Source organism: Cottoperca gobio, chromosome 21 (genome assembly GCF_900634415.1).
Source record: "Cottoperca gobio chromosome 21, fCotGob3.1, whole genome shotgun sequence".
Lineage (NCBI taxonomy): Eukaryota > Metazoa > Chordata > Actinopteri > Perciformes > Bovichtidae > Cottoperca > Cottoperca gobio.
In genome coordinates, this window is record NC_041375.1 from 10,456,566 (window position 1) to 10,471,817 (window position 15,252).

The 15,252-nt window shown below is 40.7% G+C and overlaps 1 protein-coding gene across 1 annotated transcript; it reads right to left on the bottom strand.

Annotated features, from left to right (window-relative positions):
• Positions 1 to 6,313: 6,313 nt before the first annotated feature.
• LOC115026234 (frizzled-7-A-like) lies at positions 6,314 to 11,183 on the bottom strand. Its single transcript, XM_029458954.1, has one exon. The coding sequence runs from the start codon at positions 10,585 to 10,587 to the stop codon at positions 8,890 to 8,892; it is 1,698 nt and encodes a 565-aa protein (XP_029314814.1). The 5' UTR covers positions 10,588 to 11,183; the 3' UTR covers positions 6,314 to 8,889.
• Between the last annotated feature and the right edge of the window lie 4,069 nt (positions 11,184 to 15,252).

Consider the following 15,252-nt stretch of genomic DNA (forward strand, 5'->3'; position numbering starts at 1 on the left):
TGTTGGTTGCTCCTCAATGCTCATCTCTGATGCAGCAAACACCCTGGCAATAAGCTCCAGTTTTGTTCCTGAAACCTTTAAATTCCGCTTGCGGCAAAATACTTTCAAAGCTTCGACTTTCCACATCTGAACCTCATCATAAGAAAGGAGTTCAGAACTCATTGTAGAGTAGTAGGTTTGTTTACAACACGCTTGAAGAATAAGCTAAATACAATGTAAACACGTAGAGAAGAAATCCAATATGGCGGCCCTTGTAGAGTTGGTGCTCACTTTTCTAGGCTTGCCACCCCAGCATGCATTGCGATTCCACCGGAAGCCCGAAACTCCGATTCCGTCTATAACATGGACACGTTTGTGACAGGGGGGGACTCAAAAATATTCTTATTTACAAAAGGGGGGCCCAAGCAGAAAAAGTTTGGGAATCACTGTATTAACCCATTAGGGCCTGCGACTAAAATTGTGAATTTCCTTTGGAATTGTTGAGAGGAGAGAGTGAGGAAGTGTGGAAGAGGAGGGACAAAGCAAGAGAGGAGATGATGAGGTAGAGAGGATGAGGAGTAAAAAAGAAAGAAGAGAGGAGGATATGAAAAGGACAAGAAAGAGGAGGAAGAGGAGAGGAGGGGAGAAGGAGGCAGAGGAGGAGAGGAGAGAAGGGACCAATTAGAACAGATGTTGCATTTTTCCTTATCCTACTAAATATCGTCTTGCATGCAACAAGATGTTTGCTGTTGAGATTTATCAACGTACAATGAAACGTTTTGCACCTCTCCTTTTTCCTGCACAGGATCAGATTTGTTCACAGGAAAGAGCATCACTGTCAGCTTCACACAAGTTCAAGGATTTCAAAGAAGACCCGTTGCTCATACATGTGGCTGTTACTTGGAGTTGCCAGTCAGTTACGGTAGCTGCCCAGATTTTCGACATGAAATGAACAAGGTGTTAGAAAGCAACGTGTGGGTAATGCACATTGTCTAAGACACAAAGATTTCAGCTGACATGAACACGTCCGTACGGAGTGTCACAGCATCAACATCTTGTCAATATGTTTTAATACTTTGTCACTTTTGGTTTTTTTTGAACATTGTTTTCAGTTTAAGAACATGTTACTTTAAGTTTCGATGAGCACTTTCTGTGAATACCTCTAAATGAGTTATTTTCCATGATGCTGTAGCAAGTTCAATTAAAATGAAGTTAAAATGAAAACAGAAGTTTTTTTATGCTGTGATTGTTTAAATGTTTGAATAAATAATTCAGTTAATACATGTGTGGATTTTGCATTTCTACCCAGTATTTACACATAGTCAATCTAACACATTACTTTGTTTGTGTGTGTGAAAATATTTGGTACATATTTGATGCGTCTCAAACAGCCACACTTATATTTTCATTCATCACAGGTTAAAGTATATTATAATTAAACAGGAAACAAATATAATAATATAATATGAAATATAAATTGTGACTGTAAAAGTGGTCATAAATATTTAAAAGTGTTGTGGTGCTGATGCATGAATATAAAATAAAATGTGTACTTAAAATATAAATGTACTTTATATAAATACCATATATACACTCTATTAAATATATACATTTAACAGTTCTTAGAGTGGAGTTCACATTGCTCTGGAGAGAAGTTATTTCTGGTTCAACAGTCTGACGGTTTGGGGAAAGAAGCTGTTGCAGAATCTGGTTGTTCTGCTCCTTATGCTGCGGAACCTCTTACCAGAGGGCAGCAGGGAGAACAGGCCGTGGGGGGGGGTGAGTGGGGTCTTTTATAATGTTCTGGGCTCTGGTGAGGCAGCGTTTATTAGCAGTGTCTCTGATGGAAGGAAGAGACGTCCCGATGATCCTCTCCGCTGTCCTCACCACTCTCTGCAGAGACTTCCAGTCTGAGGTGTTGCAGCTTCCAGACCAGGTAGAGATGCAACTGGTCAGTATGCTCTCTATGGTGCCTCTGTAGAACGTGGTGAGGATGGGAGGGGGGAGCTGTGCTCTTTTCAACCTGCGCAGAAAGTGCAGGCACTGCTGTGCCTTTTTCACCAGGGAGGAGGTGTGAAGGGACCAGGTCAGACTGTTTGTGAGTTGCACCCCCAAAAGCTGTCTGTAGTCTTCACTGCTGAGCCGTTGAGGAGGAGTGGTGTGTGACAGTGCTGCTTTTTCCTGAAGTCAACAATGATCTCTTTTGTTTTGTCAACATCCAGGATCAGGTTGTTGGTGTGACACCAGTCTGTCAGATGTTTCACCTCCTCCCTGTAGGCCAGTTCGTTGTTGTCCCTGATTGAGTCCCACCACAGTTGTGTCGTCCGCGTACTTCAGGATGTGGTTCATACTGAACATGACGCAACAGTCGTGGGGTAACATCAGTGGACGTTGGATGTATAGGTCAATGGTTTCAAACACATCATTTGTTAATGTCAGGTTATACTCTGACATGAGGTCCACACAGATATGGAACACATCTTCATCACATGGGAAGTCCTTGAACACACGTCAAGACAGACGTGAACCTTCTCCAGGTCCACAGACTGCAAACACTCTCTGCCTCCGTACAGATGAGGGACTGCATGTCATATGGAGGGACGTACATGGGGTGATCGTGAGTTATGGACTAGACGGACTCTGTGCCTTAGTCAAGTTGTTTGTTCTATTTGAGAGTTTTATCTTTTAGTTGTAATATGGTAGGTTGGCACAATAATATTAATACCTATAATGTACTGCAGTCGTGCAACTAATGTTATATCTTCACAGCTTTAAAAATGTGGTGGATAAACCCATAAATAAAAATGGCCGTTTAGATTGTTATACATACAAATTATTACACGGGTCAATTCTTAAAGCCCTACTTTTTTGACACAGAGCTACACTGAATACCCACATTATTGTTTTTGCCAACTAGAAAAATAACTTATTATTCATTCTCTGCACGAGAACACAGGAAATTACTTCTTACACATTAATTTGTGGCTTTAAAAATATTCAACACATTCAACAGTTCTTCATTTCATAATGTGTCATCTACCTGTACTGTTTGAATAAAGCAGAACTGGATCAGGGACTTGTCCAATAAGTTGTCTGAGAAGTAGCCATCTTCTCTCAGTTTGTCAAATAGGTCTATCCAAAACTGGATACACTCACTTCGTAAGGTCAGCCACCATCTTTCAATACGCTGGTTTCCAGCGCTTGGACCAAAGGTGACACTGTCGGTTTGTGCTTGGTTCCCAGGAAAATGCAAAAACTGCTGCATTTCAGCCATATGACCATTTTCTGTTCCTAAATCAAGTGTGATTCTGGCAGGGCACCCACCAGCATTGATAACAGCATCAATGAAGTAGCCAGCGATGATCTTTGGCTCATTGTTTGTTTTGTAAGCTTCAAGCCATATCATCTTTCTGGAAAACCCCTCAATGCATCCACTGATTGCGATTCCAAATGGCTTCAGCTTGTCGTAGCCATCAATGTGCCATACATAGTTTGGACCACCGCTGTGGTAAACGCGCCTTCGCAGTCTGTTTCTTGACCTCAGATCAACACCTTCACCATCCAATAACTGCAGCAGTATTCACACTGTTTCTCTGTCAGTCACAATTCCATGTAACCAACATTTTCGGTGCATCCATCTGTAACCATGACACTGACCAGATGTTTCCAGTTGCTGTTCAATGAAAGTTGCCACCTCAGCTACATCAGTTTTATTCTTTCGACGCCACAGCAGCTTCCTGCTCAAAACTCTTTCAAGTGTGTGTTTGCTTAGTTCAACCCCAGTATTTTGTCTGTTGTAAATCCACGCTTAAAGTAGTCCTCAATGTGCTCACAATCCATTTCTTTGTCAAGATAAATAAAGAGAACTTACGCCAAAAAGCTGCTAGCTTGTCTGTTCTCTTTTCTTATCTCATAATTATGACTTAGTATCTCATAATTTCGACTTTTTTATCTCATAATTATGACTTTCCATTAGGATAAAAAAACAAATTTACTGGCGGAAATAGGCTTCCATAGATGTGTCATAATTGGGCTATATAAATAAAATGTCCTTGACTTGACAAAAGTGTGAAAAGGGAAAAAGGTTTCGCAAAGTACATGTAACAAACTGAATAATACAAAGTTCATAAGATCGAATATAAGTCAGGCTGGATAACAGCATAGAAACAGACTATTGTATGCATTTCTAGTTGTGGCCACCAGAGGTCAGTATCATCATTACAGTCTTTCTCTATTGTATCGATGCACTTCTGCCACATGAGCTTAAAAGAACATATACAGTGATGCAGTGATCAAAAAAACAAATGCATTTAATTAACTTTTAATGATTTCTCTATCTTTTTTATGCTGTTGTCTTTCAAACAACCATTACATAAAAATAAATCATGGTCCTAATTTCTTCTGTATCGGTTTATTTACTGTGTGAAATTAAGCAGAGGTTCAAAACTTTTGACTCTATAATCAGTTTGAAGTCACGTGTAACAGGACACACTAAGTTGTGACATGAAGGATCAGATTTGTCATACAAAGATTTATTATTCAAACAATGGAGAAAAACTGTAAAGTCAAGTTAATGAAACAGGATGATTAATATAAAGTTAATACCGTAATACCGTAACAGCAGGCAAACACAGTACTGCATGCATATTTAGATTTGTCCATCAGAGGTCAGTATCAGACCAGAGTGTAAATGTGTGAGCACTCTCCATCCTTAAATTGGAAAACCACCTAAATTCAAATATGTAGTTTCCATGACCTAGGAAAGATAAATATTTGTGAATATGAAGTTTAAAGTCAGGTGCTGCTCCGTAGACAATATATGGGAGATTTTGTGAACCCACAGAAAGTTTGTTTTCTTTTTGTTATAGCCAAAGTAGCTTCATTCTATTGTGATCTCAGTTCTGAAACAGATAATGAGAGACTTGTTCATGGTAATAGTTTTGGACTATTTTATACCATACCATTTGAAAATGGGCGTAGTTCCTTATGTCTGCTCCAGGCTGCATTGTGGGTAATGTATGCTGCAGGTTTTGACAAAGAAGAAAAATGCATGGAATAAAAAAGGTGATATATATGGTTCTGCTGCATTTTCTTTTTTACCTGTCCGTCGTTAGTCCGGGAATTTTATAGGAGTGCAATGTTGAATCAGTGGAGTTATCTTTAAAGTTTTATTTTAAATGTTACAGTAAATCAGCTGTCTCCAGAGCCCAGATATGTTTCCTACATTTCTAACTGAAGTAAATTGAAGCTCAGCAGAAAGTGTTATCTGAGCAACGACTGACACAGAATCCTCACTCATCAACATCACCATGTGGTGCTGTTGCCTTCTGATGTGTACAAAACTGGATCATTCATATTTGATCTAAAGTGGAGCATTTATCATAAGCAATGATATATTGAAAGATTGTTAATTAATTAGTCATATTTAAAAAATCCCTGGTTCAATAGAGACACTGGTGTTATTTATAAAATGTATATTGTTTATCACCCTCAGTATATTTTTTAATTTTTAATGCTATGTTTATTTATTTACAGCATGCTTGACTTTCATCAAGTAACAGATGTTTGGCAGGTAAACAGGATTTTGCTCTTTTTTTAGGTTAGAGCCTAAACAGCCGCCCAAAATGTCTGTGCACCACGCTTCTTAGTTTTGGTGAACAACATGAACAAGCAACACAGACCCAGCACTCAGTGAAGTTCTTACTGCAGCGTCCCGGGTTCAAGTCTGACCCAGGGCCCTTTGTTAAACATCTTCCCCTCTCTCCCCTGCTTTTCCTCTCAGTCTCTCTTGCTAATAAATAAAGCAGAAATGCCAAATATATACATACATACATACATACACACACACACAGGGTTAACATTTACACATAATAACATTCTTGTGTGATTAAAGTTGCCCATGAGTCAAATTCCTTATATGTGCAGACATAACTGGCCAATAAAGATGATTCTAAAAAAAGTACATTATTATCAATAGCATTTAGGATTGTAGGACTGTGTTTTGTTCACTTATTGGCCAAATGTCCTGCTAAGCAGCATCACAACGTTGCCTGTGTGCCATGGCTAATGACTACAAAGTCATGTCATGAATAAAAGTATAGTCACTGGCAGGCCATGAGGTTTAGTTGGTAAGTAAAAGCAATAAGGGCCAAACTTGGTCTAGGTGGTGCAATTTTTAACAATAAATACCATGCATATGTTGACAAAACAACGTGAAGTCAAGGTCTTCTTACTCGGAGATTGAAATTGTTTTGTCAACGGTTGTTTCCAATAATTTACTGTGAAGCCCCACATGCAGACAAGTTCACCTTGGAACACAAACCACAGCGATCAATGCATTACAAACCTTATCGATTTTATTCAAACTGTACACATACAACAGGCTTATCTCATTTTTAAAAAAAGTAAAAAAAGACAAAAATGAGTATCCCCATAAATACAATATGCCTTTACAAAACAGAGTCTGTGTTTACTTGGTAGGTTGCATATGTTCCAATAAAAAAACCTCACACACACACACACACACTCATATTCCTTCTGAAAACTTAGTACAAGACAAACATATCAGTTTGGTATCATCGACACCGGCAGATCTCCGCTGCCTGATGGTAATAACACAGAATATTTCTGCCTCGTTAGGGTAAATCATGGACGAGAGATGACTCGTGTTGTGTCGACTGATTCCTAACTCAATCCTACTCATTTAACCAGGATTTGAGGTATGTAGTACATTCACATAAGAAATGTGACACATTGTGTACAAAAACTGCTTAACAGTATACTATGAAGATTGGTACCTAAGTGTATATGTTATAGTATTAGTATGTGAGGATTCAGGACGCAGTTTTGAAGATAAAAAATAACTAGAGTACCAGGTTTACAAGTTCATAATGTTGCGAGTTTACCCTTGTTGCTGCAGGGTTTTTCCATTCATCATTTACATGTGAAGTGTGTAGAGAAAATGTGCTATATGACAAGAAACAAAACCTTCTGGCGAACATATGCTGCCTTGCAGCTGACTCAATCATTATTTTCTGCTCAGGTTTCCACACAAGATGTCCTACTGATTTTATTATTTTGTCAGAGAAATAAACTGTAGTTTGCTGATTCAGTTCAAATAGCCAGAGTGCCGCATGCAACAGAGGACAACTAATGGGACTAAATCACTGGTTACTGTTTTAAGTTGATGCCAATGTTACCAATTATGTATTCAGTACTGTTAGGTGAGGACATTGTTTTTCTAAATTTAGTTTTTACTCACTTGAATTATGAGTGTTGAGTATTTTAAAAGCTACGTAGGTTTCAGAAAATAAATTAGCAGTACTTAAATACAAGTTGGGGTTGTCTTGTTTTAGTTATGAGGTTTCCTAATTAAAGTTTTTAAAAAAGACAATATTACCATGAACTGGTCACTGGGCAATGTTAGTGTTTAATTTCATTAACAGTTTTGTTGTAATAAATTGATGTAGTCTCCAGTGATTCAGTCCCAGATAAAAACACCTCTACTGAATACTACAGTCTGTCTCTACTGCGCTCTCTCCAAATAAAAAATATTCCCATAAAAGGTGTTAACCTTCCTTTGTGTTTCCACCATTTAGAACATCAAACATTTGTACCGTTTCCAGACGCGGAGAAAATAAATGCAGTTTGAGTTATGATGCCTAGACACTGAAATAATGATTCTTAAAAACTCTGCTTGTGAAAACTATGTAACACTTCAAGTGAGGGAAAACTGGGTAGAATACAGGTGTACAGTCATCTTTATCCAGGATAAAATAACATCAAAAATCCTGAGCAACCATTTCCACTCGGTTTGGATTAAATCTGGATCCTTGAAATGGTGCTTCGGATGTCTTAAAAGCTTTAAAGTCTTTTTGATGGGGGAATCCAACAGTCGAGGGACCACACACAGAGACAAACAATGAGCTGTTGTGTCTTCATAGCAGAGAGTGGAGGCCTGTGTGTGTGTGTGTGTGTGTGTGTGTGTGTGTGTGTGTGTGTGTGTGTGTGTGTGGTGTGTGTGTGTGTGTGTGGTCTCTTTGACTGTTTGATCCAGGTCATCCTGTGATGATTCAGTCCTTTTTAAACACTTTTAACCTTTAGGATAGCTGTGCAAACCAATACATAACTTCATTCACCTTCGGAGTGAACATTCAATATAGGAGTAAATACTCAACAGTCTGAAAAGTTAAAAAATAAAGTAAAAAATGAAACAAAAGTTTTAGATTTCTGGGCAGCCACTTGGCACATAATGGCATGGTGGAGTCACGTGTTGATGGACTTTTTCTCAGATTAAAACAGGCGAGATTGTACTCTGCAATATCTAACACATATTAAAGCATTTCAGTCTTTAACTAAAAGAGTAATTTAACATGTACATGTATAATTAATCCAGACATCTCTAGTTAATGTATTCACAGTCAGAGGGTGTGGCTACTGTAGGGATCAAACCTTTGACCTTTTTGCTGCTGCATGGACAGAAGGCCACACTGCTTGAGTCTTTTCTGTTATGGTGTATTCCACAGAGAAACTATCACCATTGTAGACAGGACGTACATTCAAATTGTAATATTAAGGATATAATCAATAATACGCATGGAGTTTCATATGAAAAGTAACCTCACCAGTCTGGCATTACAGTCCCGGGACTAGTATGGCCATTTACACCAGTTTATAATCCAAAAATGCAAAAGCCAGAAGTGTGGGCTGTCTGATAATGAAAAAGAAAAAGAAAAAATCCAATATAGTTTAAAGTTTGGTTGTGTGTCCAAAAGCCTGAACTGTTGTCACAACCTGAAAAAAACTCTTTAAAAATAGTCCAAAATTGTATTAAAAATGAAAGCTATTTGACCTCATGTACATGGTTGTTAAATCCTAAACCCCGGGGGCTTTGAGCCTTTCCTCGAAACTTCACACCGTTGTCTCGCCATGGTTACCGTTGCTAAGGCGCTTGTAGAACCTCCGCCATGATTGAAGGGTCTTTCCGGACCAAACCCAGAAACCCGAAGTGATCCCGACTATCATGGTCATCAGGTATTTGATCATGAACACGGTGAAATCTGGGGTCATGGGGGCGAAGTTGTGAACCGGGCATTGTACGGCGAACCGCTTGCAGGTCTGCATGTGCCAGGTCCGCTGCCAGTGCTCCCTGAAGGCCTGCTCGTAGAAGTAACAGGCGATCACTATGGTGGCCGGTACCGTGTAGAGCACACTGAACACACCGATCCGCACCATCAACTTCTCCAGCTTCTCCGTCTTAGTGCCGTCATGCTTCATGATGGTGCGGATCCGAAAGAGGGACACAAAGCCGGCCAAGAGGAAGGACGTGCCGATGAACAGGTAGACAAAAAGCGGAGCCAGGACGAAGCCGCGAAGGGCGTCCACGTTGAAGATCCCAACGAAACACACCCCGGTCAGGACGTCGCCATCCACCTGGCCCATGGCGAGGATGGTTATGGTTTTAATGGCCGGGACAGCCCAGGCAGCCAGGTGGAAGTACTGGGAGTTAGCTTCAATCGCCTCATGGCCCCATTTCATCCCGGCAGAGAGGAACCAAGTCAGGGACAAAATCACCCACCAGATGGAGCTGGCCATTCCAAAAAAGTACAACACCATGAAGAGGATAGTGCAGCCCTCCTTTTTAGTCCCCTGAGCCACTGTCCTGTAGCCGTCATTATTGAATTTATCTACACAAACAACTTTATCCTCCAGGAAAAACCCAGCAGCGTAGGCAACCGCCACCATAAAATAACACCCGGACAAGAAGATGATGGGTCTCTCTGGGTATCTGAACCGCCTCATGTCCACTAAATATGTGAGCACTGTGAATAAGGTGCTCACACAGCACAGGATAGACCAGATCCCCACCCACAGCCGGCCGAATTTCACCTCATCCTCACGGAAATACATGATACCGGTTGGTTTAGTGGGCTCACATGGGGCCCCGCAGTCGTCGACCCCCATAAATCGGTAACCCAGGTAGGTGGGCACCTCCAGCTGTAGAGGGCAGGAGAACTGGTACTGGTTGTGTTGGGGCGGGCGTGGGTTGGGGCGCCCCATGTTTGGGGGAAGGGTCACAAGTTCGGGTGAAAAGGGGGAAGACGAGGAGGAAGGACTGCTAGGTTCGGATGTGTTCTGGCCGACGCAGATCTCACCGGCTCCGTGGACGGGGAAAGCCTCGCAGCGGAGCCGCTCCGGCCACTGGAAGCCGAATTTATTCATGAGGGCTTCACATCCCTGCCGTGCACGCTCACACAGGGACCGACATGGGGGGATGGCCTGCTCCAGCACCGTGCAGACTGGTGCATACATGGAGCAGAGGAAGAACTTTAGATCCGCAGAACACTGGACCTTAACCAGAGGGTAGAACTGGTGCACTTCTAGTCCGGCGTCCTCCTGGTTCGTGTGGCCCAGCAGGTTCGGCATGATAGTCTGGTTGTAGGCGATGTCGGTGCAAAGCGGGATGGAGATGGGCTGGCAGAACCCGTGTTCTGGAATAGATATCCCACTCTCACTGTTGTAATGTTGAGTCGATGAGAAGGACAGCCCGCACAGCAGCCACATGATCCGCAGCAACACGGAGCCACTGGTGGACCTGGCCGCCGCCATAGTTGAAGAGGAGGGGGGAGGGAAGGAAAAACTTTGATCCAAGTAGGGCGACTTGAAAACGGTCGAAAAGCAAGTAAAACTACATTAATTGTCGCAACACTTAGCTTGTAGTCCGAGTACTTCGGGTTGAAATTGCCGTAATTGTCTTTTCCTCGTGTTTTATTAAGATAAATCCAAGTGAAACGTTCGTCGTGTCATGACTTCTTGATGGTCTTTGTAAGTGACTCCAAGCAGCCCACTCTCACTCCCGTCCCGGGGAAAATAACACTTAAAGTCCCATTTTCTTGAAGTAATGCAAACCCAAGGTATCCCAGCGCGTGTATCACGAAAACGTTGTTACTTTAGCGCAAAACAAGACACGCTTTAAACTTAAAAATGCTTATATTTCCATCGTTTTTCGACTTGACTTCAAACGGAGCGTCGGTTCACATGTTGAGCGGTTGGAAGTCCAGAGGCTCGCTCTCCTCGCTCCGTGCAGATTCCACCGGTTTCCAGGCGCCCCCTCCATTCACAAGACCCTCCAACAGAACGCAGGGCGCCTTGAAACCGACGCAGCGTCTCAGCCAATCCTAGCGTTTGTTTTCCTACAGGACTCGTTCTTGATTGGCCTTTACTCGCTATAGAAAGAAAACGTGTTACAGTAATTACATTACACCAGATATTTTACAATAATAAAAAAAATGTTGGTAAGGGTTTCAAATTGTAAACAATGTGCCTCTCGTTATGTTTTTATAGAACTCTTACATTTTTAGATGCTACATAAAATGTATAAGACTATACTTTGCTTGCAATAAAAAATAATAATAATAACCATAACTTTTTTTTGGTCAGTCTTACAGAGAGTTAAGATAAGCATAATAAAGACAAATAAAGTACTGTTACCTTTGTTGAGATGACACAAAGGCTATTTATTCTTGTAGGAATCACTGGACATTTAAAGTGCAAAAACACAGTCCCTCTGAATTGCTGCCCACATCTCATATTTGTTCAGCAATTCATATAATTAATGTAATGGGGTTAAATCATACAGTCTAAATGCAATGGTGGATGAATCTGATTATCAAGCATACAGATTACCCATCTTGGCAGAACAACTGTAATGTCTGTACAAAGTATGCATGTTGTAATAGAGCAGCAAGATAAAGCACAACATTCCATAACTTGATTTTTCTTTCCTATTTTATCATGCTTTATCTTCTACATAAGCATTCCCACCCTGTAGCACATGAGGCATTACAGAAAGTTTACATCTGTTGAAGTTTGAAGCTTTTTCCCATCTACACTTTTAGTGTGCAGCTGTGAAGTTAAGCTCTCTCCATCTCTTAACAGAATACCTTCACACACACAGGCACTCACTGTGTGCAGGACATGTAAACACATTGCAGCGCAGTGAGCAAACCATGAAAAAAAAACTAAATGGATTCCAGCGTCTTAACCACTCGACCACAGCAAGCCCCACAAGTACCTGTTGCTGTTTACTGCTTAAAGGGTTTCATTGCAAACAATCAGATGTGGCTCCTGAACTGATCTGTATTATTGTGGGATTTAACAGCAACAACAGTCCAGGCAGCAGTAAATTGGATTGACAGCATGATCGATCTGCCTACAGGCGACCAAGTGTGGGAGATAGTAGGAGGTTCCTGGTGGCCTTGCTGCATTTGGTGTGTTTCTACCCTGAGTGGGATAAAAGAGGGTGGGGTAGGTTGGAGTGGGGGAAGGGACAGGAAGAAGAGAGAAGGTCGAAGAGGGCAGGGGGAGAAAGAAAAGGAGAGAGAGCAGGAAGAGAAGCTGAACCAAAAGGAAAATGTCAGTTCCCCGCTGTAAATTGGTCTATAAAACAGAAGGCAAGTAAGATTGAAATAGGCTAGTAGGACAGTTTCATGACCTACCACAGAGTGATATTGATCTAGAAACTGATTCAGGCAAAATCTCATTCCTAATCTTAAAGAATCTTTGAGCAGCCTGTGACAAAGATGACCACAATGCAACTAAAAGACTGCAAAATTGGGTTGGACTTTCAAAGATGGTCCTTTAGGATAGAGACTACTTTGTCTTATTCATCAACTACAGCCCCATGAAGTTTTTCTTCACAACATTGATTAAATACATTTTCCTGAAAAAAAACCCCGTATTGGCAGCAGTGTCTATTCTATCTACCCAACCTGTGCTTCTAACACAGACCTCAATCTTATCACAACCACCAATGCACTGATTACTAAGAGGTGAAGTATTGATGAGCAGGAGTGGAGGAGGCTCGTCTATCGGAAACATATGTGATGCCTGGTTTGAACAATTTGTTCACTTCACTTTGAGACATATCTGTGACCTCTGTGTTAAAGTATGCTAAGAAAAGGCATTATAATTACATGGATATTTGAGCTGAATGACAAACACACAGAGACTATAGCTGGGAGCCTCATAGCTCAATTATCAGATAAGATGAGTCAAATTTGCCTGCCACTGCTTCTGATAAGAGGATTAGTTTCACTGGCTGGGGTAAGCCTCGGTATATAGAGCTGATGGGCAGCTATGTAATAATTAAAGACCTCAGCTATTTAAGCTATTGATAATAATGTTGTTAACACACTGATTTCCCAGGAGGTTATTGGTCAAATCACCATCTGAATGTTACAGTCCGCAGAACCACTGATGTTAGACACTCAGATAAATGAAAGCAAGGGTTAATAGGTCAATGGATGGATAGTGTTTTGTGGGCTGCCGGTGCTCTGATGAATGAAAAGTCCAGTGAACCCATAAATAATTACAAAATAACCGACTTTCATAACATTGCAATCATTTTACAATAATTTACTGTATTCTTTATATTGCACATGATTCAAAGCATTTAATTGCATGTTTTTTGTACATGGTAAACCTGATTCCAGTACCTAACCGGGCCTCTCCTCTGTTGTTCTTTAATGTGTGCACATGTAGGTGCAGCCATGAAGAACCAGGTCAATACCTATGATTTGACTTCCTTTCTTGATAACATTAAGGGGAATAAATACAGGTTCTTATAAAGAATACTGCAGAGCGAGTAAGCATTAAAACATTGTAACTTATATGATGATAATTATGTTGTCAACATAGGTCCAACGAATGTGGAAACAATATAAACAACTAGAGGTAAACCAAAAACGACTTATAAACTGGTGGTAGGGTTAATATCATTATCACAAAATTGAAGTTTTCCAAAGTCTCTATCACAGTATGGAAGATTTGTGCAAAATTGCATCACCATTTGGGATTAATATTGATATTATTTATATTGTAGATACATGGATTCATGAAAAATGCCTTGAATTTTAATTAGGAGCTTCAGGATTTTGATTGAAGACTACACACCACTAATTGGTGACTACTAATTTGCAGGATAATTGATGATAACATATTAGACTTTCATGCTAATAGTAATATTAATGAATTTCTCCAGTATACCCACACAGGCACAAACATGTAAACACATACTCTTTATTCAAATGTACAGTTAATTATGGAGGCAAGATGAGGATTTAAAAAATAAATGTGCTTAAAATTACCCCCCACACACACACACTTGTCGTTTCTCCCCGTGGTGTAAAACTCAGCAGTTAGTAGCCACACCAGGTCAAATGGACGCACTTCATCGCGTTTAACTGTAGCCGTTTGTTTGTGTGTGTGTGTGTGTGTGTGTGTGTGTGTGTGTGTGTGTGTGTGTGTGTGTGTGTATTTATGTAGATGTCTGCAGTGGTCAAGCAGATGTGGGCAGTCCAGCAGCTTTCCAGACAGTCAGTCCCTTTTTGGACCGCGGTCTGCTGCAGCTGGCCATCTGCTGGAAGTGTTACACAAACAACAACTAGATTTACAGTAGACCAAGGTGAAATAAACAAAACAAAAAAGATTTTGATGGTTTCGACAGTGCTTGCTCAGTTCAAGCATAGCCAGAAGCGTGACCGCCATGCAAAGTATGTGAGCTACCGTGTGAAACCCAATACTGAACAACTATTTAGATGTGGAGTTGAGCTGGAAAAACACAAGCCTTTCTGTTTGGTCTGACAAGGTTTTCAAATTTGAGGACGGCTTACAGGACATGTTGGCTGACCACGTTGGTCTAACCAGCATTAAGTGTTTTCGAGGAGTGAGAGAAAAAGAAATGTAATGCATCATGTATGTTTGTAGAGACTACTTTCTGGATCTGGTTTATAGTATTTTGTTGTTTCTTGTAAACCCATGCGGTATGGCCATATATATGCAAGACAAAACCAGGACTTAACCATCATTTATCTGTTTATCCATTGATTTATATGAAGTCTGCAGGTATAGTGCAGATACTTTACTGAATAGTCAACCAATTATTTCAGGAGTTTTTGGGCCTAGTGCCCTCTGTGTTACTATAAAATCACTGCGCCTTATACAGTTACTATTTAACTATTTCCTTTTTATATGAACTCTCTGCTGCACACTGTCCCACCAAATGCAAGGGTGTGAGGTTTGACATTTTGAATGCTTACATTGACCTTTTCTGCTTCAAGTCTGGTTCTGTGAGATTAAAGCAGCAATAATTAATATGTTTATGTTTATAGTGGTTCACATGTCTTTTGTATGTTAAAGGTGTTGCCCGCAGTTAAACACCCACAGAGAATTTTGCTCCGACTCTGCAGCTCTTCTCTGCTTGATGGAGCTTTA

What these genes read in the sequence shown, in the direction of transcription:
- LOC115026234 (XM_029458954.1), bottom strand. Translation starts at nt 10,587, where the DNA reads ATGGCGGCGGCCAGGTCCACCAGTGGCTCCGTGTTGCTGCGGATCATG.